This window comes from Calidris pugnax, unplaced genomic scaffold, assembly GCF_001431845.1.
Source record: "Calidris pugnax isolate Ruff unplaced genomic scaffold, ASM143184v1 scaffold36, whole genome shotgun sequence".
In the NCBI taxonomy this organism is placed as follows: Eukaryota; Metazoa; Chordata; class Aves; order Charadriiformes; family Scolopacidae; genus Calidris; species Calidris pugnax.
The window spans coordinates 1,205,909-1,233,114 of record NW_015090825.1 but is presented as its reverse complement, the minus strand read 5'-3'; the positions used below and the strand labels follow the sequence as shown (position 1 = coordinate 1,233,114).

At 43.7% G+C, this 27,206-nt stretch overlaps 1 protein-coding gene across 2 annotated transcripts in view; it reads right to left on the bottom strand.

Annotated features, from left to right (window-relative positions):
- The window catches only part of FOXJ2 (forkhead box J2), a 29,621-nt gene extending 2,421 nt beyond the window's left edge, over positions 1-27,200 (bottom strand). Inside the window, exons 1-9 of one of the 2 annotated variants that reach the window (XM_014940155.1) lie at positions 26,006-27,200; positions 9,619-9,971; positions 9,016-9,090; positions 6,179-6,247; positions 5,613-5,753; positions 4,985-5,183; positions 2,660-2,986; positions 939-1,040; positions 266-466 (exon numbers count right to left, since the gene is read on the bottom strand). In XM_014940155.1, coding sequence (XP_014795641.1) covers positions 266-466; positions 939-1,040; positions 2,660-2,986; positions 4,985-5,183; positions 5,613-5,753; positions 6,179-6,247; positions 9,016-9,090; positions 9,619-9,951 — 1,447 coding nt within the window. In that variant the 5' untranslated portion in view covers positions 9,952-9,971; positions 26,006-27,200. The remainder of the gene's footprint in view (positions 1-265; positions 467-938; positions 1,041-2,659; positions 2,987-4,984; positions 5,184-5,612; positions 5,754-6,178; positions 6,248-9,015; positions 9,091-9,618; positions 9,972-26,005) is intronic. The other variant, XM_014940156.1, reaches the window with a different exon arrangement.
- Positions 27,201-27,206: the final 6 nt, after the last annotated feature.

Here is a 27,206-nt window from a genome sequence, read left to right as displayed (position 1 = left end):
TATGGGTTTACCTTTTAAATATATTTCTGCCTGGAAAGGTTGCCTGTCAGTGGTAGACCTCACGTAATAACGGTCTGTCTACGCCACAGACATAGGACATCCTAATTCTCTAAAGCTAGAGGAAGCTGGTTGCTACCAACAGCTCTGACAGCCTAGCCCTGGGTTGCTCGGTGCTACGTTGCCTGGCAAGGCAGCAAGCAGTTTAGGATAATTTGCAGAATCTTGGCCTTCATTTACATGCCATTTTAGTCTCCCTCCTAATTACCTTGGTTCATGGATTGCTCCTGTTTGCCACTGTTGAGGGCACAAGACTCAGAGATTCGGGGAGGCTGCTGTGGGCCAACCAGATGAGGGAGCTGACCAGTCTGGGTAAGGAAGTGATTAAGGGAGTCACAGAGATTGGCAATATGGTGTTGATCCAGCGTCCAGTTCTTCCGCTCAGCCTGGCGCAGACTCTCCATCAGCTCTGCCGAGGACAAAGGACAAGGTCAAAGATGGCACTCACACCCTGGTCCTCCCTGCAAAGAGTTTCCTCTTTTCTACTCCTAAATCCTACCTTCTCCCCACCAACCCAACTTCACTGCTTCGAATCTGTCACCAAACTCCTGGAGAGCTCCATATCTAGGATACTGTCCCACTGACTCAGGGAGGGAAGAGTAGGAGGGAAAAATCTCAGTTAGCTTTCTGACATACTTTTATGAATTAACTCCCCCTGACCCAAGTTCCTGCACTGTTCAAGTGCTTCAGGGTCTTAAACAGAACCCACGAAGTAGGACACTTCGTTTTACAAAGAGAAGACTTGAGTCACTGAGAAACCCCTGGACTTGACAGGGTTACATTAAAAAAAAAAAAAAAATATCTGGGCACAGCACCCACATATTCTAGACTAGAGCCCTGGTCACTGAGTCACTAGACCTGGTCACTAGGCCAACACTGACCTGAGAATTGGGAGTGCTCAATGCTAGACCAGTTCAGCCGGTTTACCATCTTGAAGCTTTCCTTCAGGGAATCAATGTTGGAGCACCAATCAGGGGGAAATGCTGAAATGAAACGGGGACAAGATTATTCCAGTACAGACTTTCATAGAATCATAGAATCATTGAGGTTGGAAGAGACCCTTGGGATCATCGAGTCCAACCATCTCCCCTACTCTACAAAGTCCTCCCCTACACCATATCCCTCAGTACCCCATCTAAACGTCCCTTAAACACATCCAGGGACGGTGACTCCACCCCCTCCCTGGGCAGCCTGTTCCAATGCCCGACCACTCTCTCTGTGAAAAATTCCTTCCTAATGTTCAATCTAAACCCACCCTGTTGGAGCTTGAAGCCATTCCCTCTCGTTCTGTCACTAATTACCTGTGAGAAGAGACCAGCACCAGCCTCTCTACAGTGTCCTTTCAAGTAGTTGTAGAGAGTGATGAGGTCTCCCCTCAGCCTCCTCTTCCTCACACTAAACAGCCCCAGCTCCCTCAGCCACTCCTCATACGATTTCCCTCCACCCCTTCATATAAAATGGTCGGCCCCTCTTCACCCAAGAGCCTGACGCTACAGTAGCTAGAAATCCTTTCTCCCCTGGAAGACCGGGGACGGTGCCTTCTTTTTCATTTAGCCCTTGACTTTATCCTGCATCCCTAAACAGAATCCCAAGCCCAGTGTGGGATGTATCCTCCTTTCCTTCAGTAAGGATCCCATTTCAGAGGAACCCAATCCCTCTCAGATTTCAACCGTAACTGGCTTTCACCCATTTTTCCACACACAACGTAGACACTACTTAGAAATTCTGCAGGTTTTCTCTTTCTGGGAGGTCCTCGTTGCTCCCTTTCCCCCAACTGTTCAGAATCACAGAATTTTCTAGGTTGGAAGGGACCTTAAAGATCATCTTGTCCAACCGTCAACCTAACTGACAAAAATAGACACCCACACAACAAACAAGGAGCATCATCACTAAACCATACCTCCCAGCACCACATCAACCCGTCTTTTGAACACCTCCGGGGATGGTGCCTCAACCACCTCCCTGGGCAGCCCATTCCAATGGCTGAGAACCCTTTCAGTGAAGAAATTTTTCCTAATATCCAGCCTGAACCTCCCCTGGTGCAACTTGAGGCCATTTCCTCTTGTCCTGTCGCCTGTGACTTGGGAGAAGAGACCGACCCCCATCTCTCTACACCCTCCTTTCAGGGAGTTGTAGAGAGCAATAAGGTCTCCCCTCAGCCTCCTCTTCTCCAGGCTGAACAACCCCAGCTCCCTCAGCCTCTCCTCATAAGACTTGTGCTCCAGACCCCTCACCATCTTTGTTGCCCTTCTCTGGACCCGCTCCAGCCCCTCAATGTCTTCTTTATGGTAGGGGGCCCAAAACTGGACACAGCACTCAAGGTGAGGCCTCACCAGTGCCCAGTACAGGGGGACAATCACCTCTCAGGCCCTACTTGCCACGCTGTTCCTGACACAGGCCAGGATGCTGTTGGCCTTCTTGGCCACCTGGGCACACTGCTGGCTCCTGTTCAGCCCACAGGAGACCAACACCCCCAGGTCCTTTTCTGCCAGGCAGCTCCAGCCACTCTGCCCCCAGCCTGTAGCGCTGCAGGGGGTTGTTGTGACCCAAGGGCAGGACCCAGCACTTGGCCTTGTTGAACCTTCTATCCCCCTTGGCTCACCAAAGCCAGCGCTGTTGATTGAAGCCTGTGACTGCTGCTGCTGCTGGTGCTGATGTGGCTGCTGCTGTGGGTGGGAGTGCGGGTGATGTTGTTGATGCTGGTGGTAGCCTCCATGCTGCATTGGGGGTGGGTGCATGGACATCACTGGTGGAGGGCCATAACCTTCACCACCTTGCTGCTTTCCCCCTTGGGATGGGCAACCTTCTGGGGTTGGAGTGTGGAGTGGGGGAGCAGCACCCACTGATGAGGGGCCTTGCTGCTGCTGCTGCTGGTACATGTAGTAGTTGTGGTTGGAGGGCTGCATGTCACCAAGGAGAGAAGAGAAACCTGCCAAGTCAAAGAAAGAGGAGGGAGCTTTAAGAGCTGCCTGGATCAGACCTGTGCTTAAATTATCCATCTCTAATTTCACAGTGCTCATCCTTCTATTTATGAAGCTTCTGGAGTACCCTCTACAGGCTGCCAATAACTATCACCTGCACAGTTATGCCCTCACCATGCTCCAGATTCTGGCCAAAACAAAAGGCTCTACAACAAAGCCCCAGCAGGATTTACAATTCTAGTACAGAGTTAGGCACTTAAATTCCTCCCTGGATTTTTACCATATTTACCAAAGTAACCCATGCTCTCCTAAAACTTCATGCACGTGTTGTTTTCCTAGAAATGACCATTAAGCAAATTTAAACAACACCACATTTAGAAAACAGGTAAGTTGATAAATGACTTGCTGTTTCCAAAAGCTCCCTTCAGCTTCTGTGTTATAAGCAGTTTGGTTGAGAACTTCCACAATTTTTCTCACACAGATCATCACAGATCACACTTTCTACTGCTTTTGTACATAAAGCACATGGCACACATCAGGGCTCCTTTATTATTTTCATTCCTTCTGACTCATTGAGAGTGTCACTTCTATCCTTTTGTATTTTGGGCATACCCTACATGCAAGAGCATCAGGTGTTCTCCATGATTCCCCACATCAGGAGCTCAACATCTCTCACGTCTCCTTCCCCAGTTCATTCTCTTCTTATGTCATGAAACCTCTGGGGAAAAAAATCAGTGAAGGGCACAACATGCCACTAACCTGGGCTACCCATGTCTTACTCTTGAGTGCCCTTACTTGACCACCTGCAAGCCAGCTTCAGTTTTTGACTAGATCCAAAAAAATCAAGCCTTAGACCACCCTACTTCTGCAAAAGGATGAATATCCTGACTCAAAAGTTGCCCACAAAATCTCCTCAAAGATTGCAAGTTTTCCTAGACTACCTTACAGCTGAAGACTTGGGGTGGAGGGGAAGGGAAAGACTGCTGCTCAGCTTTTACAGAGGCACACACTGACTCAAAGTTCTTCTCTACATTTTTGTACCTTTCTTATTCTACACCACCTCACAACAACAGCCTCCTACTAGGAATCTCAAGTGTCAGCATGATAAAAGCAGTAATGAATTTTTATTTCACTGAAGCTACAAGTTCAGGAGACTTCTCCTAGAGTAGCAAACTTCACCTGCACTCTATGATGGCTGACAGCATAGATGAGAGGCTCATCTAATACATTCCTTTTTACACCAGACTAATATTTAGAAGAGTGTTTCAAGGTGGGAACAGCAACGGGAGATTTTTCTGAAGTGTTTTCTGTGCCCATCTCATCTCATCTCATCTCATCCCTACAGCAATTCTGCCCTCTGGTGGCTCCTTCCACAGTCCCAGAAATGCAAGCTCTGAATGGAGCTGTAGGCTCTCTCTTCTGCGCTCTCAGTCCACAAAGCTCAATTCTCCAAGGCTTTGTACAATCCTGGTTTTAACAGAGCTGAGCAATGATGACTTTCTACTCTCCTTTCAGAGAAACTCCACTGCCTACACGCAACAATCCCCTCCCTCTTTTGGTTGCTAGCCTGACAGATTGTGAATACTTCTCCGACAAGCTTTTCTTCAGGACTTCCATTTCTCTTCTGCCATTTTAGTATTTCAATCCCCTCCCTCTTTTGGTTGCTAGCCTGACAGATTGTGAATACTTCTCCGACAAGCTTTTCTTCAGGACTTCCATTTCTCTAAGCTTCTGCCATTTTAGTATTCGCTTTTGTATCAACACAAAGTATTTTTAAATCATTATCCTCTTCATTCTGAGAAAAACTGAGGGAAGCAACAGCTAAAGGACATGCACATTTCTTATCTGTTCCTGGCAGAACTAATTACAGCATACCAAAGAAGGAAAGTCTGTTTGCACGGGCTCCTAAACAAGGAAAGATCTGAGAGATACCAAGGATAGATCAGTGGACAAGAACTGCGTGGGCAGACACCTGCCCACCCCACATGACGCATATAGTTACTCACCGTGCTGAGAGGAAGATGATTTCTCCAGCATGGATTTGTAAAGATTTCGGAAGGACCAGCTAAGATCCTGGAAGTTGATCTCAGAGTAGGAGAACTTGAAGTCATGGTTGGCACTGTACAGAGGGGGTGGCACATCGGCCCCTTCACGGCCCTGTCCCCCTGCCACAGTAGAGGCAACATCCACAGGCCCTGCACTCTGCTAAGGAAGGGAGAAGCAAGGCCTTTAATTAGTACCAGGTTTGTAATTGAGACAGGGATCCCGAAACTACATACAAGCAGAACACGTGCTGATATCCCCTATCACTTAGCTCATTTCCCCAACAAATCTTCCCAAATGCTATTTCCCTTGAGGAAAATCAACCAACATCCTTTCTCCTGCAGCACACTGGCTCCAGCCTTTTTCTTCAGCTGTCTAATGCCATTATGCCTTTATCCTTTATCCCCATCAAGCCCTCTGTTAAGATTCGCTTTCTTCTTATTTTCCATCTGTGCAATTTCAGCTGCTTCTCTTCATTTTTGCCCGTGTATCACCGTTTTCACAATCCCCTCTCTTCTCACCACTCTGCTTTTCCATTCATGCCCTCTCCTCTCCACCTCCTTTTCCCTTGCCATCATTTTCCATGCTCACCTGACTGTAGTTGGCAATGGGGGTGGTGCTCTGGAGTGACAGCTGAGGGGTAGCCTCAGGTGGCAAAGAGGCTTCTGTGCTGACTGGAACAGCCCCTCGGGGGCTTTTACTTGCCTCTTGCTCTGGGGAGTCTTGTGGTATCTGTGGATAGGGAAGAAAGAGAAAAAGGAAAGGAGCAGAAATCAAGAACAGATGGAGAAGTGAAACTGCAGATGGGAAGCCAGCCCCCCGACTGTAGAAGATCATGGCTTAGAAAAGAGCAGGACTGGCCTTAGTCATTAAAGAGTCAGGATAAAGGACTTCAAACAAGATTAGCTTTGCTACTGAACAGCGGCGACAACGGCCAACCTGCAGGACATACGTGCTTATTCATTCAGTCCCAGCCTTTGTCCCCCCCGTCTGTAGACCCTGTCCCCAGAACGACACCACGGTCTGGTGCTGGAAGGACTCTGTGGAACAAGAAGGGAATTACGACACCACGGTCTGGTGCTGGAAGGACTCCGTGGAGCAAGAAGGGAATTCCCCCCCCCTCCTGCTCCACGCTGTCTGGGTAGAACAACACTCACGTCATCATCTGGAGGATGCCGCCTCTTGCGAGATATATCCGGACACGTGTCTATTGTCCAATAAGAGCCCTGGAAAGAAGACCCGTTGGTGAATGCATCATTAAACCAGAGAGCGTTCTGAAGCAGAGGGTTCTGACTCAAAGTGTGCAGCACCAACTAAACATTAGGACCACAAGGAACCCTCCAGAACATCAGGCAACAGAGACTTGGGTGTTGGGAAGAGATTCCTCTCTTGCATTGGGATCAAGGAATTGTCAGAGTTGGAAGGGACCTCTAGAGATCATCTGGTCCAACTCCCCTGCTAAAGCAGGATTGCCTAGAGCACATCACTCAGGATGGCATCCAGGGGGGTCTTGAAGATCTCCAGAGAAGGGGACTCCACGACCCCCCTGGGCAGCCTGTCCCAGTGCTCCGTCACCGTAAAGCAGTTTTTTCTCATATTTGAATGGAACTTTCTATGTTCCAGCTTGAGCCCGTTGCCCCTTGTCCTATCGCTGGAAACCACTGAAAAGAGTCTGGCTCCAACATCCTTCAACTCACCCTTTAGATACTTATAAACATAAATAAGGTCTCCCCTCACCCTTCGCTTGTCCAGGCTAAAGAGTCCCAGCTCCTTGAGCCTTTTCTTGTAAGGGAGGTGCTTCAATCCCTTACGGATGTATTGAACAATGAGGAATGATGCTGGTGGTGGAAGGCAGAATGCTCTACTTTCCATCACTCCGAGACAGGAAACCAAAAAGAGCAATGGATGTTTTAATCCAAGCCAGGCCAACACTTTTGGACCTGCACACCCCCTTCAGTACCTTCCTCACAGCATGAATTTGTTAATTGACTGATGAGAACCAACTCAATGTTCAGATGGGGCACAGATAGCTAGAAGGATGGCTCTTTTTCCATGCTTGTGAGATCCCACTTTGAATACTGTGCCCATTTAGGGGGTTCCCAGTGCAAGACAGACACTGATGTGCTAGAATGCATCCAAAGAGGGGCCACCACGATGGTTAAGAACTAAAACATATGATGTACAAAGCAGGTCACGCAGTGAGACCTGTTTAGCCTGGGTGAGAAAAGGCTAAGGGGATCTAGCCATTGTCTTCAACTGGGTAAGGAGATTACAAAGAAGAGGGGCCACCACGATGGTTAAGAACTAAAACACATGATGTACCAAGCAGGTCACACAGTGAGACCTGTTTAGCCTGGGCAAGAGAAGGCTAAAGGGATCTAGCCATTGCCTTCAACTGGGTAAGGAGATTATAAAGAAGACAATTTGAATACTGTGCCCATTTAGGGGGTTCCCAGTGCAAGACAGACACTGATGTGCTAGAATGCATCCAAAGAGGGGCCACCACGATGGTTAAGAACTAAAACATATGATGTACAAAGCAGGTCACGCAGTGAGACCTGTTTAGCCTGGGTGAGAAAAGGCTAAGGGGATCTAGCCATTGTCTTCAACTGGGTAAGGAGATTACAAAGAAGACAAACTCTTCTCAAAAATGCACAGCACAAGGATAAGGGGCAACAAACACAAGTTACAGCAAGGGAAATTACAATCAGATGTAAAGAAAAGTTTCTTCACAATGATGGTGGTGTAGCACTGGAACATCTCCACCCTTGGAGATACTGAAAATTCAGTGATGACCTCAACAACCCCATCTAATTGTCCCTGTCCGAGAGAGAGGCGGGGGTATGTGTTGACCTCCAGAGGTCCCTTTCAACATAAAATAGACTATAATCACATCTGTTGTTTTCTGAATGAGTATAAACAGAACTCTGGAGTGTGATTTAGCTCATTTTAACCTCCAACTGAAATCTGAATAATCAGTGATAAGCACAGGACAGGTTTTCATTATAAACCCAGATCCAACAAGCCAATGAACACCTGCAAACATATACACTGAAGTCAGTCAGGATTTCCTGGAATAAGCCATATAATCAATGGTATTTTTGAGCAGTGATCTTCAAAGATATACTACTTCCATTTATAGACACCAAATGAGCACCACTTGGTCCTTTAAATATAACCTGAAATAAAAGGCCTGCGCAAGTGGCCCTTTCTGGTAACTTTAGGATGCGGGGGAGGACACAATCTTTCTGTCTAAATACATAGCTTCTTGTGCCCACTATCTCCCTCTGATTGTTTGTTTTGTGGTGGTTTGTGTTGTGTTTTTTTTAATAGTAATAACATCTGCATGCCAAGATCCCAAGTCCTGGTTTTGCTAGCAACTCCCCTTTACAATCTATACATACTAACAGAGCTTTGTTAGCCCTTACTTAGCCAACAAACTCCTACATTCTTGAGTTTTACTTGTAAATGATTTCTACAGATATGAACTATCTGATGGTGACGCTTTTTTCCCCCCCAACACCAAATGTTTTGCAGCCTAAATAGGTAGTAGTTCTGCTCTCACTTCCACGGATCTTGCCTCCATAAAACCCATGATGTCACATCATAGTCCTGCTGTTCAACCAGCAGCCACTACGGTCTTTCATAACACAACAGGTTGGACCAGACCTACACTTGACACATAAAGAGCAAGAAGAAAAAGAAACAAAACTAATAAAACTACATTCAATCCCACTTTTTCGTTCTTCCAGTGTCTTATCCAGTACACCGAAGATCACAGAGAAGAAAAATAATTGCTAAATCATTAAGGCCCCCTTAACGGTTCCCTTTAAGTGAATGCTTCTGTAGCCAAAGCACTGCAGTAAATCTTACTACTGCTTCCATTTTTGCCTCCACTTTAGGTTTCAAATTCCAACTGTGAGTTAGAAAGGGCAACCCCGGCTTATTCCCTGCAGTTTTAAATTGCTTGCCCAGGAGCATGCAGATTTCTTACCTTCCCAGGATCATCTCTCGGTCGAGGCACCTTCCGAAAACATTTATTCAGAGAGAGGTTATGACGAATAGAGTTCTGATGAGAGAGTAAGAGATACAGGTAAGTGCTACCATAGAAACACACAGCCTTCTGAGTGGACAGAGAAACCAGAAGGATGGTGCAATCTCAAAAGCCAAAGCTCACTGCATATACCCAGAGCAGAGCAGAAAAGCAGCTGTGGAAAGGAGCAGGATGAATTAGGACGAATAATATGGGGCTGAACCACCTATACATCTACAGAAGGTGCAATGAAAATAGTATCAGTGTGAAGCAGAGGTTGGTAATGATGTGGGTTTTGTGGGTTTTATTTGGGTTTTTTTTTGTTTTGCTTTCTTGGTTGTTGGTGGTAGGTTTTTTTGCACACTCCTTAAGGGGCCACCACATACAGACAACAAAATTCTCAGAGAAAATGGGACTTCTGGCTCCACATTTTCTCCAGTTGGTCAATTTAGTTTTCACCTCTGTCTTCTTATTTTGCTCAGTGAGCATTATTTAGCACACAATTAAGAAAGCAAGTCGTATAATTAGACAAAAAAAGAGTACTTCAGCAATGCAAGTCCTCACCTTCCAACCAATACCAGCGTTTTTGTAGTAGGGAAAGTTGTCACAGATCCAACGGTAGATCTCACTCAGTGTCATCTTCTTGGCAGGTGAGGAGTTGATAGCATATGTGATCAAAGTGGCATAGCTGTAACGTGGCTTCCCGTCTTGATGCACTGCAGCCTCATCCTTGCTCAGGGTAGCATTGGGATCCGTCGGTGAGCCTGGGGGACACTTTCGGGCTGCCCCTGGAGGTCCTGCTTGGGAGGAACCCCCTAATTTTTCAATAGTAGCCCTTAAAGTAAGCTGTGGGAGCCAGTCTATGGAAGTGAGGCTGCTTTCCAGGTCAGAGGCCATGATGCTGGAAGCAGGATTATCTACGAGCAGAAAGGAGCAGAAAGGGAACTCCTGAGATATAAATAAGGTGAACCCCAAGAACAGAAACAGCCATTTGCATTCCTCCTCTGCTTCTCCTACTGCTTCAGCCTACTTCATACACCTTATTCACAGCCAAACAGAATCATCCAAAAAGGCCTACGACTGTGTCTCTGGGAGGACCATCCCTGCTGATAGTAGCTGAGACAAAAAAGCTGCCAGGACAGTCTTACCCAGAGCATCCCAACTGTTCCCAGGTAAAGAACAAAGATGTATTCAAAGGAAGTGGAGCCTTTCAGCAGCTCCATCACATTCACTCCTTTACTATGTAAGCAATATAACCTTGGGAACCCTCCCCAAGATTACCTGTCATCTAATACGTTTACTGCATCAGGTAAGAGGAAAATCACAACTCAAAGGGAATACTCCTTCATGCCATATACAAACCACAATTTAATTCGATTATTTGGAGATGTCAGGACTGTGACCATCTTAACTTGGGGGAAAATTCATTTCTGTCTAAGGCCTAGCCTCTCTTTTTGCATCAGGTGACGTTATAACGAATCCTATTACTTAAGAGCTAGGATTACACATCTCATTTTAAAGCACCAAGATCATACATAATACTATATATAGATAATTACATCTACCAGGTCGAGGTGAACAGACTACATTATGTTTGCACTAGTTAAAGCTTTTCCTACCATAACCCGTTTCTTCTCTAAAATATACATATCACTATATATAGATAATTACATCTACCAGGTCTACCATAACCCATTTCTTCTCTAAAATATACATATAATTTTATTAAATGTTGCTTAATTCACAATGTAACAGGCAAGTATTTTCCCCAAATCCGAGACACAAGAAAAACTTACTTGTCCAAAGTCACACAAGTTTGCCACCAGGTGGAAACAGACTCAGGATCTTTCCTCTCATAAATATTATATATTTCCCCTCATAAAAATAAAACACACCTGTAAACCTGGCTAGTTCTTGTACCCAGGGTTTTCTACTTAACACTTATTTTATATGAAGCAGCATGAACTTGTATGAACTTATACACTTAGGACACAAGCTTGTATGTTGTCTTCTGTCGTAGTCAAGGCAGTGGAAAGATCATCAATCTTGCTCATAATTGGCTGCATCACTACACTAGGAGTAATCCCTTGCAGTCTGGACTCAGGTAGCTAAGTTTCCATGGCCACAACCTGCACGGCTCTGCACTTATTCTTTGCCTAAAGAAAAGAACCACGTCTTGAAGGGCTGCGAGTTCTGCCTCTTTCATTTTTGAAATCAATCTTTTTTTAGAGGATGAGATGGTACTGCCTTTGAGCACGCTAGTGCATACAACAGGTAAACGTACACACACACACGTACACACTCATGTAACACATTAAACACACGCGTGTAAGAGAACAGACTGACACGAACACCCTCTGCTTAGGAAAGATTCATCAGCAGACACCTCCCACCAAGTGCATCACTCAGATGAGCGGATCAGATGAGACAGGGAGACACCCATCTGCATGAATACCAATTAGATACTCATTCTAAAAATAGGTATTTGACAATAACACAGTGTGGATGCACAGCTCCAGAAACAGATGCACCCAGCGTTTTGACACAGAAGCTCCCCATTCTTCCCCCACGACCATATGCATTATACCCTCTGCTTCTGCACTGAAGAGTCTACACTCCAAAACGTGTTTTTAGGCACTAAACCTTTCATTTTCATGCGTGTGCTCATCACGCCTCTTAGTGCTCAAACACCTACACAATCACCCAACAAAATCCATCCCTCAACCACTACAAGCAGTGGCTCCAAAGCCTTGGGCTCAGAAAAATACCTGAAAAGTAAAAACTGCAGCACTGTAGTATCTGTAGCGAGTGGAAACGTTTTTCTGTCTGGGGGGAAAAGGAAAAGCCCAACTGCTACTAACTTATCTCTCTGCTCATCTGCCACGCTATCACACACCATAGCGATGCTACACAGCTCACCAGACCATCCGAGCTGCAAAAGGCTTTTCATTTTCCACCCTCCTCAAGTTGTTATCTATTGAATATAGCTCTTGTTGGCTGATCTATTTCCAAACATTTTAAATTTACAAAAAAAAAAAAAAAATCCATATCCCCTCCTGAATTATACAAGATAAAGCAACAACGTATTTTTATCCAGGTAACCTTGTAACTGAAACACAGCTACATTTGCAGGGTAACTTTACAGGTACAGCCCTCACTAAAAGTACTATTCAACTTGAGAGAAAAGAAACACGAACTAAATATCAGTTGACTGCCTGATTTTGTAAGTGTGCCTTTTAATTTCCACACTGCATTCAGAGAACAAATTACTTCTGTTTATCATATGCATGATAAACCATTATGAAATATCAATTTTGCTAACAATACAAATCCAAGGTAAATACAAATTTCCCAGCCACCCCTGCCTGTTCGTTTTTGTGTTTTGGTTTTTGTTCGGTGGTGGTTTTTTTAAAAACAAGCACAGAAATCAAGAACATTAGGTTATGAAATCCTATGGCAGATTAAGATATCAATCTGAAACACCAGAAATTCAAGAAGCAGAAGGAGACACTGCAGTTTTCACAAAGCTTCAGATTTGCCCAGATTATGTCAGTAGAGCACTTGAGATGACAGGCTATGCAGTAAAAAGAAAGGTTGATATGCAACGTGCCCATTGTCAAAGACACAAGCTTTTGTGTATTTGTTTAAAATACACTTGGTCAGGTAGACAAGCAAGGTTAGAATCGGGTCACAATACATCCACGCTAAGAATCTGAATATTTTCATTTCCTGGTTCATAAAAAGCTTTGACAAGGAAACAAAATCATAGCATCATAGAATGGTTCAGGTTGGAAGGGACCTTAAAGATCATCTAGTTCCAAGCTCCCTGCCCTGGGCAGGGACACCTCCCACCAGACCAGGTTGCTCAATGGTCTAGTGGCTCCAGCCTGGCCTTGAACCCCTCCAGGGATGGGGCATCCACAGCTTCTCTGGGCAACCTCTTCAGTGTCTCACCACCCTCACAGCAAATAATTTCTTCTGAATATCTAGTCTAAATCCTCCCTCTTTCAGTTTAATACCATTACCCTTTGTCCCATCACTACACTCACTCCCTGATAAAGAGTCCCTCCCCATCTCTCCTGGACTGGCCCCCTCTAAGTACTGGAAAGTATAAGGTCTCCCTGGAGCCTTCTCCAGGCTGAACAACCCAAACTCTCTCAGCCTGTCTTCATAGAAGAGGTGCTCCATCCCTCTGGTCATCTTCATGGCCCTCCTCTGGACCCATTCCAACAGGTCCATGTCCTTTCTGTGCTGAGATGGACACAGTTCTCCAGGTGGAGTCTCACAAGAGCAGAGCAGAGGGGCAGAATCACCTTCCTCGACCTACTGGCCACGCTCGCCTCTCTTGATGCAGCCCAGGATGGGGTTGGCTTTCTGGGCTGCAAGTGCACACTGCCAGCTCATGTTGAGCTCCTCATCCACCAACACCCCCAAGTCCTCCTCAGGGCTGCTCTCTAGCCATTCTCCACCCAGTCTGTATTTGTGCTCGGGGTTGCCCCAACCCACGTGCAGGACCTTGCGCTTGGCTTGGTTGAACTTCAAGAGGTTCACACGGGCCCACCTCTCCAGCCTGTCCAGGTCCCTCTGGATGGCATCCCTTCCCTCCAGCGTGTTGAGCACGCCACACAGCTTGGTGTTGTCAGCAAACTTGCTGAGGGTGCACTCAATCCCACTGTCCATGTCTCCAACAAAGATGTTGAACAGCACTGGTCCCAGTACTGATCCCTGACTAATGCCACTCGCCACTGGCTTCCACTTGGACATTGAGCTGCTGACCGCAACCCTTCGAGCGCAGCCATCCAGCCAGCTCCTTATTCACCAAGTGGTCCATCCATCAAATATGTGCCTCTCCAGTTCAGAGACCAGGTGATGTTGTGTGGGACAGTGTCAAATTTCGCTTTGCGAAGTCCAGGGAGATGTTGTGTGGGACAGTGTCAAATGCTCTGCGAAGTCCAGGGATATGAAGTCTGTTGCTCTCCCCTTAAAAATCCCCATATCTTAAACCAAGAATTTCTGTGTATACATATGTCCTAACCACCCAGTACTGAAACAACTACTTTTCAGTAAAATACAGCAGCTCTTATAGAGCATACACTAGCCACATACACTAGACAGTAATTTAGGACAGAAAGCAAAGACTCACACCCAGTAACAATCCCATGGGAAATTTCAAAGCATTGGAATATGATTTTTTGCCCCCCAAGTTTAAACTTCATAACGTTACTGGATTTGTAAGTCTGTATCCTAGCAATATGGAATCTGTAACAATTAAGCACAGTCAAATCTTAGGTGAGGTGGCAATTCCAGAACATGTCAGTGCAAAATGATTTGGTATAATTAGCCAGTAAATTATTTGAAAGAATACTTACTATAACAGTAATACTTGCTATAATTTACACTGCATATCTTATTTACCTGATCCAAGCAGTACATTAGCCCAACACTAAATGGTATGAGAAAACAAGACTGCAGCCAAAACAGAGCAGCTGATGATTCTTCCAACTTTCCCTTCCCAGTTTATTGCCTGGCAAATCTTCTTTCAAACTCTTCTTTTATGATCCCACTCAAACAAAGAAAAAAAAAAAAAAACAAACCAAACCTAATGACTAACAAACACACTGAACTGAAATCAAGGGTGTTTAAAAAAAAAATTCTACCACATTAGCAAGCCAGAATAAATTTTGAATATGAAAAAAGAAAGTTGAAGAGCAGAATTCATGATCTCCCACTTTACATAGTAAATGGTATCTGTTTATGTACTTGGCTGACTTTAAAAATCAAGGCCAAGGTAGCCAAGTCATAACCACCGTTAACAGCTGGAAACTGACTGCAGAATCTTCATTTCTCAAGCATTAACTAGTTCCAGTACAACCCCAAGTCAAGACAGGTCAGAGAGATGCAAAAACGACAGCCAAGGACTGATCCAAAACTACAATTAAACGTAAGAGAATTTGTCTGATTCAGAAGAAAAAATGTATTACTCATTAAAGAAAATCCTAGCATTGAATACCTTTTAATAACCACTAATTCACTTGGGACTAGTAATACTTCATTACAGCTTTCCAGGAAAGCAAATGCCTTACTTTGAATATTTGTAACTAGCAAATTGAACCTCAGGCTGAAAATATAAGGCAGCCTTCTGTCTATCCCATTCTACTATCCCTGCTGCTGGACTGAAGACATCCCTACTTTGCCTGCCCTGTTATTTTGCAAACACTTGCTCTCAGCCAGTCAGATCTTACCCAACACTGCTCCTACTCGTGTATCAGGCCTGAAGAACGTATGAAATATGGGGAACAGCACTCTAAGGGTCATGTATGGCCCAAAACACCCTCTGGGGCTGAGCTCAAAGGCTGCCCAGTCAGAACCAGTTAGGACCGAGGGTCGTAACTGAAGGATTCACACCATGAGGGTCATGCAATGAATGAAACTACGTTGTGCACGTGGCGTATTCTAGAATAAATCTCTGCATTTACTTTTTTCTATTAACTTTCACTGTTGCTTTATTTGCTGCTACTCCAATTCAATGAAACGCTACTGGCAAGACATTCAAAGGAGAATCAACTTAAGCTTCTTAACATGAACTTTGAGAAGGAAGAAATGCTGGGTACTAAGCAGTGAGAGATGTTGCTGTAGAACACCTACAAAAATAAGGCCACTTTTAGTCAGGTGCCTGAAATACAGATCCAGTGATCTAACTAACAATATCCATCTAATCCACTCAGACATACACCTAGTTTCTAAGGTATTTAACAAACAAAAAAATCTCAAACCCACCAAACTGGCAAAAAAAAAGAACCATTTGACCACAACCTTTCTGAAACAGACAGGTAAGCGGGATGGCAATTAGAGGAAACTGCCTTAAAAAGGAAAGAAGAAAAGTAACACATAAGAATACCACACACACGGAGAAACAGACAGATTCTACTTTGATGGGAAAAAAGGCAATTTTTACATACTTGTGTAAATTACCCATGCAAGAAACCTGTATTCTTATGCCAATACAGAAAGGGGAAAATAATCGATTTTGCTAACCCTGGCAGAAAGAGAAATCTGCCATTTTAAGAAGTGTGCTTTCTCTCCAAAACAAGGAGGTGTGAACTAAGAGGGCAGGAACAAAACACTTAAAAATCTTATCTTCTCTAAGCAAACATCCTCACTGAGAGATAGTTGTTTCATGTAATAAATTAGAAAAAAAAAAAAAAGGGACACTGATTACCTGCCTAGTCTGAAATTGTTATCCATTATTTTGGTAACTACTTGTGAGAAGCCTTCAGGAAATGTTTATGTTTCTGGGATCAAATCCAGAAGGAAAAGAGAGGCTGCTGGGTATTGTTCATAAAATGAAACTTAACCTGGAAGGAGTGGTAGGTGGCATGATAGCACACCAGCAAACCAGCAGAAAAGCACTGAAGTTTGAAAGCATGCTTCTGCCTGCAGGGCCATTTGAAAGGAGGAAAAACCAGCCCCTGGGGCAAAAAGGTAAGAGAAATCATCATACCCTAGAACCACGTTTCCCTCCTTTGGGGGCAGTAGAGCAAGCTGAAAAAATATTTTCCCAATAAACTGCAGGCTTGCAGATGTGGTAATTAAGGGGCACACAGTTGTTCTCACTAGTCATGAACCACAAAGCCAAAAAAAGAATTCAACCGAAGGAAGTCACTGTCACCCAAGAGCACACAGCATGGCATCACCTACATGAAAATGAACTGTCACAGTCTGCCTGCCCGTGTGGCAGTGGTCTGACTCTGTACCCCTTCCTCAAAACCACTTGGTGTGCAAGATGGACTGGCTTTGACTCTTGCATCCTATTTTGCGTAAAAGAACGCAGGTGGTACAGTAGTTATGCCATCCCAAACTGGAAATTTGCTAAAAGTTACAACATTAAGATCAGAGTTAGAGCAAGATGAAAACTTTTAGACCATATATAGCTTAATTTAAATCACTGAACTAACTGTTTTAATTAAATTGTTATACAGATATGGTTTTCTTTTAACAAGCAGATCTCTCAACAACATAAGGATCGTATTAAGTCTCCAGGAAAAATAAAAATTTGTTTTCGTAATAGCTGCTAATTACATAAATATCATAATAGCACATTTTAACATAGGACCTTTCAATTCCCTCCATTTTGTGAAAGGTGCACAAGCATGGTATAATTTTGTATTTTGAGTTCAGTGAATGAACAGCACGGACTGTGCATGAATTCTTGGTACTAGTGAAGCATGAAGCCTTGTGGGGACTATAAAGTCACCAAACCCCCCATGTTGGAAGTGCAGCAGGATCCAGTTCCAAAACTATGCACTAGTTTTGTACAAAACTGACAAAATGGTATATTTTACAAAACCTGACCTGCTTATTTAGACTTTTCAACAGATGGTATTACAGTCTAAAATATTCTTATGTCAAGGGAGACAGTATCTTCAGAGGCATAAAAGGCTAGGATCAAGCATAGCTAGTGCCTTGCCAAATTTTAATAAGACCAACTAATCAAATATTTTTCTTCTCTGCTACATAAACATGCAGGGGAAAAAGCAGAGAGAAATACTACACAAACATTGCAGAGACCTCTCAGTCAGAAAATATGTCTTCAAAGTTAAGATTAGTTTGCTTATTTATGGTGCTGCGTAAATGAAAGTGGGGAATACGTAACACCTGTCAAAAGAAACAGCAAACGATACTGAGAATGCTGGTATGTTAAAATACCTTTGAGACAAAAATTATTTTCTTTGTAATAAGACTACTTTAAAAGATTTATTCTAATAATAAGCCAAATATTCCATGACAACTCTCCCAATAACGGATTTGAAGTAAAAAGTAAAGCAAGCACTTTGAAGAAGCACAATGAAAATAGATCAGCACAGCAGCAACGTGTCTACAGCACCCCTCCACCCTCAGTATCACAAGGCAGTATTTTACCATTGGAAGTAGGACTTGTAATTCTAAACATATGCAAGGCAGGCAAGAGAAATCTTTGGCATTTGCTTTAAGAATATTCACAGAACAATTACTCTTACATTGAGAAAGGTGTTGGGTATTGTTTTTGGAATAATTCAAATTTATGAGCAAATATCTGGAATGAAATCTTCCCTTGGAAACCGGGAAGTCAGTGGTAGAGAAAATATATCTAAGAGCAGGTATCTCCTACAGCTTTGTGGGAGCACCCAGGTTGAAGAGAAGGATTTCAATTTTAGCTGCCCATCAGAATCACATCCAGTAGTAAACCTTCAGTACAGGATATGCAAACACTGATATGATACCCATCTCTGAAATTAGAAACAACATCAGAAGTAGATCAGCGTGCGGAATATCTTGCTCAGAAGATCTTCACATCATTGCTAAGATAGGTACAGAAACTCAAGTTAAAAGAATGCAACATGCACTTACAAATGAAAACTGTATTCTTATTCCCATTGAAAAATGGATCTATCGATGAAAAATGATTGTTAATCTTGCAGTTAAATAATAGTAATACTACAAAGCTTCTATGTAAGAGAGCTCCCAGGGCTAAATGAATGCCAGCCAGGCATAGTGAAAAGGAAAATCTGATTGCAAGTGGTCAGAACCTGCTCGCTAAAGGCTCAACCACTGAAAATAGATTAGTCAATATGAACTCTGCAATAGTTGCTGAAACAAGCCACAACCCATCCCGTCCCACTTGTGGAAATGAGTATCAAGTACTAGCAAGAACTACACACTGAATTCATAGAAAATAAGGAAATTGGTATCAAGTGCAGATTAGTCGTATACCACGTGGCCAAAACGTACACACAGCAGATGTTCCCGGAGTTAAGATTACCAAAGCACTGCAGAAAAGCTTGTGAGAGAGGAGTTTGGAAGCAAAGTGCAGTTGAAATTGAAGGTGGAGAACGATCAGAAGAATCAAGGAATATTGGGTGAAGCTCATAAATTAGGCCTTAACCACTGCCTTAATATAATTCCTTTTCACTATTCTGTTAGCTGTTATTCTGAAGTAAACTGACTGACCTGACTTCCAGGAGGCAAAACACCTGACAATGCCTAGCCAGGCTCACAACCCATAAAGATCTGTACTGAGCTTAAAGGTCAAGAGGATTCGGAACCACATTAGCAAAGAACACACACCCATTAACAGTTTCTTCTGGCTTAAAATACTAGTATTGCTCCTTTCTGCATCCTACTCATAAAATGCTCCATTTGGTGTGTCATCCTCAAGCTAAATCTCCTGTACATTTCCTTAGAGATCCTGAAAAAAGCCCCTTTCTTCCACATCCTTGCCACAGTTGCCACCTTGCAGCTGTGAGTAAATATTATTCTGCTCTAACCCTCACCTTCCTAGTCTTCAAGATGTTGTTTCTTTGCTTATGATACCTTTATTTACTTTTGTAATCATCCTTCTTTACAAAAGAAGCCAGGGAGAGGAGGGTACATGTAATAAGACAACCACCTCCGAGTTATCAGTTAGACCTTTTGAATAATTTTCAAATATGCAAATAAGCAGTCTCCCATTTGTCTGGCCTCTATCGGCTGGCAATTTTCCTGTATGTATCAAGGTATGAGTCAGCTGAGGAAGAATGCGAAGAGATGCTAATGCAAGAAACGGAAAAGCACAATGTCAGGCTCGTGCTGCTGGCAGCGCAAAGGACAACACAGTAAGAGACAGTGACAGGGGTGAAACATGAATGTGAAGGCCCCTGAGAGTGAGTACAAGAAGCTGGAACCTTACGTGGTGGATGATAGCCAACGAATAAGCTTGTTCAAGGAGGAGATGTCAACGTGTTAAGAAAAGACACCAGGAGAACAGCTTGAGTAACTGTGTTTTTAACAAGACAAGGAGGTAACTCAGTTTGTCAGGGGCCAGCAAGAACAGCTAGCAGTAACCAAGATGGTAAACGAAGGAGAAACCATAAGGGTTACCCAAAGAGACTAAGAAAGAAGAAGTGGGAGATTCAGGCCCTGAAACTGGAAGATGAGCCCCTATCCTGTACGCACGGAGGAAGAAGAGTGTGACAAAACCCATGCCATAGGCCCAACCGTGGAGACTCGCAACAGAGGGAAGCAGGAAACAAAGGGAAATCTCAAAGGAGCTTTCTGGAGTTCTACCCTGGCCTCAGCAGTCCTAAAATTGTGGCAGATCACCCAAAAAAAGTTGTTAAGGTAGTATGCCAAATTGCATAATGTAATATCGCTGGCATGAAGGAGGTAAAGAAAAGCAAAGAGAGGATACCAGAGGTGGGTCTAATATGAAAAAAACAACAACAAAAAAATGATACCAGAGGTGGGTCTAATATGAAAAAAAATAAAAAACAAAAAAAACAGAGGAAGGTAAATAGCTTAGTGCAGAAGCTACTGAATGAATGACTAGAACAGTAGGAGGGAAACCAGGAAAATACTGACACAAAAGTCAAGGGAGGACAGGATTTCAAGACTGGGCACGATCAAGTGTCAAAAACAGCAAGGAAGCCAAGAAGGATGAAGATGGAATAGAGACCCTGAGACCTGGCCAAGAAAAGGTCATTAGAGATCTTAGGAGAAGCTTCAAGGGAGGCAGAATATCTATACTTAAGTCAACTTAAAAAACAGTTCTAGGCTGTAGATATGGTACAGGATGTTTCAGTTTTGGAGTCCCAGGTCCTTCCATAAAACAAAAATTAATCGGGGCATCATACTTTCACTGTTTCTTACTGCCACAAAAAGTGGCATATAGAGGTTTTGAGTTCAATATTCCATTGTAATTGTAATCAACAGCAAGAAGAATAGCCAGCCTTTATAAAGCGTTTTTCATCCTTATACTATGGAACCCTTATAAAAGGTCAATAACCCATTCCAGGAGAAACGGGAAGCCACACATGAAGAAGCACACAGCCCAAGGTCAGCCAGTAGAGGAGTAGCAGAACTATGTAGAGAACACAGGCCTCCCAAAGCCCAGGCCAGTTCTCTACATTCAAAGTTTGTCTGCTTTTTTTCAGGTAGAGATAAAGTGAATTTCAGAGGTAACTATTTCAGCGGCTCGTTTATTTTTCTCTGCAAATTCCTGATGGGGAAGGAGAATCATTTTGGGTTTGCTTAACAATAGTTTTTTGGGGGAAAACTGAGAATTCATAAACTTTGCTCCTTTAATTTGTGACCACAAAAAGTTCAGATTCCTTCCCAATTATTCAGATTTGAACTTTTAACAGTAATTACATATTTCTACTATAATCAGCCACAGTCTTTATACAGCAGAGAGCATAAATAAAATTTGAATTGCTAATTGTAAAAAACAAAAAAGCAAATATTTTTTTTTTCCTTGAGGTATAAAAGCTCTCACTTGTCATCTCGCCCTCTCCCTCATTACTGTCTCTCTTATACATAAAAGAAGAGCAAAAAAAGAATACACATTCCCTTATTTCTTGATTTCACATCAAGAAAACCGACCAGCTTAGAAATATGAGGAATGAGGTACTGGGCCTTGCACAAATTGCTCACTCCAATTCTCAAAACCATGTTCCTGAAGCGCTGGAAGAAACCAGAGAACGTACCACAAGAGCTTTTCATTCTAACCAACTACGATCCAGCCATTGGTGACGAAGGGAAGCGGGCAAGGGAGAAAGGAGGGTGGGAGAATGAATGAGTCAGATGGATTATGGAGACAAAGCACCATTCCCCAGCCTAGCAAAACTGGCTATTTCCAGCAGAACAAAACCCTATTTATTATATAGCAGTAAAAAAGAACAGGGTCTACTATGTGTCCACAGGTGTGGAAGTAAGAGCAGGGCCTGAGAGCTGTAGCAAGACAGGATTCCTTCTCATGAAGAATCCTAGAGAGGAGATGAGCGATGCTTGCTTGATGAAGAGAGGAGCAACATTTTAGGCTTCTAGGACCACAGGACAGAATGGCAAAGGGACAACATGGCAAATGACATGCAAAGAGCAGTACAGAGAGAACCGGGAGGAGGACTGGGGTGTAGGAGGAAATGAGAGTAAAGAAGTAGGCGGGGTGGAAACATGCTGGGCCTTAAAGGTGCAGGAGAGGAACCTGACTGTGACATGAGGGTAGGAAGCTTGGGATGGGATTCAGGGAAGGGTTCACAAGGTCAGGAACTAGCAAAAATCTCTGTGTTGTCTACCTTTAAGCTACCAACCTGAGGTTTGTAATAGGATGGGGTAGAGGATGGGGCAGGCCCAAAGACAGAAGGATAAAAGAACAGCCTAGGCCAAATCTTGGCAACAGCACCACAGGACACGATATTAAATTGGTTTTAAACTCTGCTGCATAGTCTCCAAGTTCTGAAACGTTCCCAATATTCTGCATTTGCATTTCAAACTTAAAATGAAAATTTGCAATTAATTAATTATGAAAACATACAGCAGCATGCTTGGTTGCTCTCTTTCTCAGCAATACACATAGACAGACTGCCTTTAATAGCGAAAACATGAGTACAGGGCACAAATATGTTATAGATTTTTAAGTTCATCATACATTCCTTAGAAGGAAGAAGGAAACAACAACAGCAGAATAGACAGCAAGTTGCTGCCCTAGCAAGATGATAAGCATTTGGAGGTTGAACACATCAACTGGGTATTTTTGCTAAAATAACACGATGTGCAACAGCCAGTAATAGAGATTTAAATGCTTTTCTTTAGGCTTCAGAGTTAACACAACTGGAGAGTTCAAACATTTCAGAGATACCATTTTTGGCTGTCTATTAATCTGGGCGCTACTCATATTTTCAAAGTTGTCTTCCAGACCAAAAATGCTAGAAGCAGTATTTTTTCAAGTTTCAATTCTGAAGCACCACTCAGCGACGGATTCTAGAAATGGAGTTCTACAAACCACAGAGGGTTCTCTATGAAAGTCTCTGGTTACAATTCTACCCAAGGTTGGGAGAAGCAAATGGAAAAATGAGTCCAGAAGCATTTCATCTTTTGCTTCCTAATGACCGAGATGTAATTCCTGTCTGACAGCTGTGTAAAATGAGATAATCAGCTCAGTCCTGCTCTTGAGGGACAGCTGTCCATATCACGGTTACCATTAACCACACCTCCTCTTCTGACACTTGAAGTAAAGGGCCAAAGGTCCAAACTGTGATGCAGATTCAATCTCCCACTATATGAATGTCGGCTGAAGTTTAGAGGAGGAGCAAAGACACCTGTACATCTGGGATAAAAAAAAACTTCTCCAGAGACACTAGCATTCAGCTGTGTTTTTAAAAGTACTACAGTAGTCACAACCCCATCTCAGACTGGGAAATTATATCCAAACTCCTCAAACTGTTTACTGTATTTTATTCCAACTTTTCTGACTCCTTATTCTACCCTAGAAACTTGCCTACAGAACCAGATTTCAAGACAAAACCCAAGAACTTACAGAACACACTTATAAACATTAATATAACCTCATGATCTTCCAGCAATGTAATTCTTTTCCCATAACTCTCTAGACCTTCTCATTTCATTTTACTTAAGAGCTTGACCTGAGAAATGCCACACACAGTTCTCAGATGAGAGCAGAGTGCACATAGGACAGGATCAGACTGCTTCAACTTTAAAAGTCAACTTTGGAAGTGTGAATGTCCAATGTTAAATTTATGAACCCCTACATGCATAACTGTCTCCTCACTCAAATGTTGGAAGACTTCATTGCTTCTGTTGAGGTCAACTCTACATTCCTGCGCGCTTACAAGAATTAGGCTATTTAGTTAGGTACCTAAATGTGGTTTTTAAAGTCTAATTTTAGGTGTTCAGGTTTAACATTCTTAATGTACACTCTTAAAGACAGAGCATTTTCATTTAAATGCGTCTATAAAGCACCTTGCGCTTTTATGAAGATAAATAATATTCTCCCTTTTTCTTTTATGGATACTTTTATATAAAATAAATGGTGCAGAACAGCTGCAGTATTCCACCTCAGAGGAAGCTGCATTTTAGCCTGTCATAAACATTTGACGTAAATACCATGATCACACTGAAGAGCTATGCTCTCTAAAAATTATTCCCTTCCTTAAATTTATCACTATGTCCTAGCTTTTGTATAGCTGTGTTTTAGACCATGAGATTTTCAGAGCAGAGATTGCCTTAATTTTGTGCGTCCAAGTCAGCACTGAATGCCCTGTCAGCAATTAACATGCGACTTTCGGCCCTGTATGTCTGTCATAAATATTTAAAGCCCGGGCAGCAAATCCAAAATCTTAATCTTTATCATGAATAACGAAGAAAAATTAAAAAAATGTTTCATGTACAAAATGATAGTTGTGGGAGAGCCGAATTCTGTAAGGCTGGCATACATATTCTGTAAAGTGCCCTGGCATCCATCAGAGCCAAAAGCACTTGAAAAATGTCAAGTCATTACTGTGAGTAAGGGGGCAGCACGAGGTAAATTAACCTCAAGAGCATGAAAAGTCAGTTACCCCCTTGAATGTACAAAGGCCAAAATGCCTCAGTTATCTCTTTCTCTATGCTAGATAACACAGCTGTACTCAAAACAGGCTGATTGCATAACTATAGGGCAACAGGTAGAAGGGCATCTAACAGTACCCCCTGAGCATATATATGCTTCATGGTTCAGCCTTCCCTTGGAAAGAGGCACCTTCTGAAGCTATGGGTAACTGTCAAAATTCTCTGCCAAAATGGGGAATCACTCTGGAGTGGCCTGGCATCTTTTGTCTCATCTTGCTAGCATATTACACCAAGGAGTTCCTTCTTCAGGGACTCCCTGTTAACCATTGTGCTCCCAAATGGATTCCAAAAGGGTTCCTGTCCTGGCTAAGGACCCTTTGATCTTGGATTTCCTCACTGCTATCTCGCTGGAGAACAGAAACAGGAATATCTCAGGTGAGATATCCTTAGGCGTGATTTTCCTGCTACAGGAATCTGCTTTGCCTTCCTTTGCGATGAAGTCTCTCTCAGACTTGATTTCTCAGGAAATGGCTATGTTAGTGTCAGAATACTCATTTCTGAGTGGAAATTAACTGCCTCATTTACAAAAAAAAAAAAAAAAAAAGCAGGAGACCAGCTGGTATGTCTTCACTCCTGCATACCCACATCTTTCACTGATTCACAGATTTCCTTATATCCTCACTACTTCCTCTACTGCTTAACAATCTAGTTTGAAGATAAGTGCTGTTGTGCTTTGCAATGGCTGTGTCTGAATCAAGGAACCCACCCATTTAAAAAAAAAAAAAAAAAAAACAGCCAGCTTGGCTCACCGCAGCACTAGCATTAGAATTCACATTCCTAGCCCCTGAATGTGGTGTAAAACACAGAGGAAGACTGGTGACAACAGAATGGCTTCTTTTGGCTTTACCAGCACCATCACGATTTTCACTCCCAGGCCCCTGAGCGCCACAGAACCCACTCTCAAGGGCACCCTTTCCAGAATTTACCCCACAGCCCCGAGGTACAATAGGACACAGATCTCAGAGCACTAGCACCGGGATCTGCACGTTCAGCTCCCGAGCACAGCGAGGTATGCCTTGCACAATGATTTTATTCCCACAGTTGTGAGCATAGTAAGACCCACATGGAGAACAACTGACACTCCAACGCCACGGGAGCATCCTTGGACACTAGTGCTACAAATCACTGCTCCCACCTCCTCAAAGCATTTTTGGCCAGTATTATCCTTCCCAGTGACGCCTAAATGACAGAAATTAATGTCACACCAGTGATGATAAAGGCTGAGTCTAAGGTGAATACACCAGCAAGAGACGGTAAAAGGGAGAGGGCAGAAAGGCTTCTGACAATTAACTAGGGCTAAGGTCTCCCATAAGCTAAATAGTGAGGGAAAGAATGAGGTCAATTCCATATAGCATATAAGGGAGCTAAATGAGAGACGCAGAAAAAGAAGGCTGGGGAGAGGTTCAGAAACAGAAGGAGAGAGAGAAGATTAAAACGAAAGCAGATACAATGAGAAGAGACATGGAAAACAAGGACAGAAGGCTACAGAGAAGGACAGCTAGGAATAGAGAGGTGATATAAAGTGGTCACTCACTCTGTCTGGAAGATTTTCTGGAGGGAGATGGATTATCTTCAGTGCTGGCTTCTGGGGCGCTGCCCTTCACACTCCTTCTCTGAGACCCATCCTCAGAGTGTTGCTGTCTATTCCAAGAGCTTCTTCAAGAAATATTTCGAGGGCGAAGGGATTGCGGATGAAATCAGGATCTTAAGTATTAAAAGAATCTGCTTGGGATTGTCAGTCCCCTAAAACTGCTGGGTTTATCCCAGGATGGAGATACTCTCTCTCCTTTTTGGCAGCTAACTACTAAACGAGTGTTCCCCTGGGAGACAGCCTTTTCACCGATCGCCGGATTATTTCAGAGATCAATTTCCCCAGTCTCCCTACCTGTAAATCTCTCTTCTCTTTCCTTTAGGTGCACCCTGTCCTTAAGGGTGGGCAATTCTCTTCCTCTGAAAAAAATTCTTGCTATGTCTGTGGATATTATCAGTGAAATCTGCCTTTTCCTTTCCCTGTAACTAGGAGGCGTGTCTTCTCTCCTTGCACAGGGTATTTGAAGAAGACCCTGTTGGGATTAGGGATCTTCCTTGGGATGAAGGAAGATGAGGTCAATATTGGAAATTACCTTTATCTCCAGTGGTTAACAGCAACTGGAAAAGGAAAGAAGATCTAAACCTGCCTCTGCTTTCTCTCCCTTGTTTTGCTCTCTCTGCTGCCTGCTGAGCAGATGAAAATAATTAAAATTACTAGGTAAGTATCTGGAGCTCCTGCTTATTTCTGTCTCGGGGACTGCCTCTCTTGGGCATACGGGGTTTCTTCTGCGGAGGCTCCCCTTGCTGCCTGGTCTGGGGATGAGCTAGGGAAGGGCTGTCTCCTCTCCTTGGGGGAGGAATTTCCTCAGTAGTTGAGGGGAGTAGGTGGTAAGGGTTATTCTCACAACCCTCAGAAACTGGGGTCTAAGAACACCTCTCCCCTAAACAGGTACGGAGGGAGCTCCAAGAGGCTCTATTCCACGGCAAGGAAGAGCAGACCCGCTTCTAGATAGCGACCAGGGCTGGGGGGCCTCTGCCCACCTTCGGCTCGTTAGTGGGGGAAAGAAGCAAAATGTTAAGCTTCCCCCTCCGGTTGCCGGGAAGGGGGCCGGCGGGTGCGCCCCGGCCTGCCAGCGAGGCGGGGGTGCCGAGGGGCCGCCGGGGCGTCCCCCCCGCCGCCGGGAGCGGGGCTGCCTAGCGGGGTG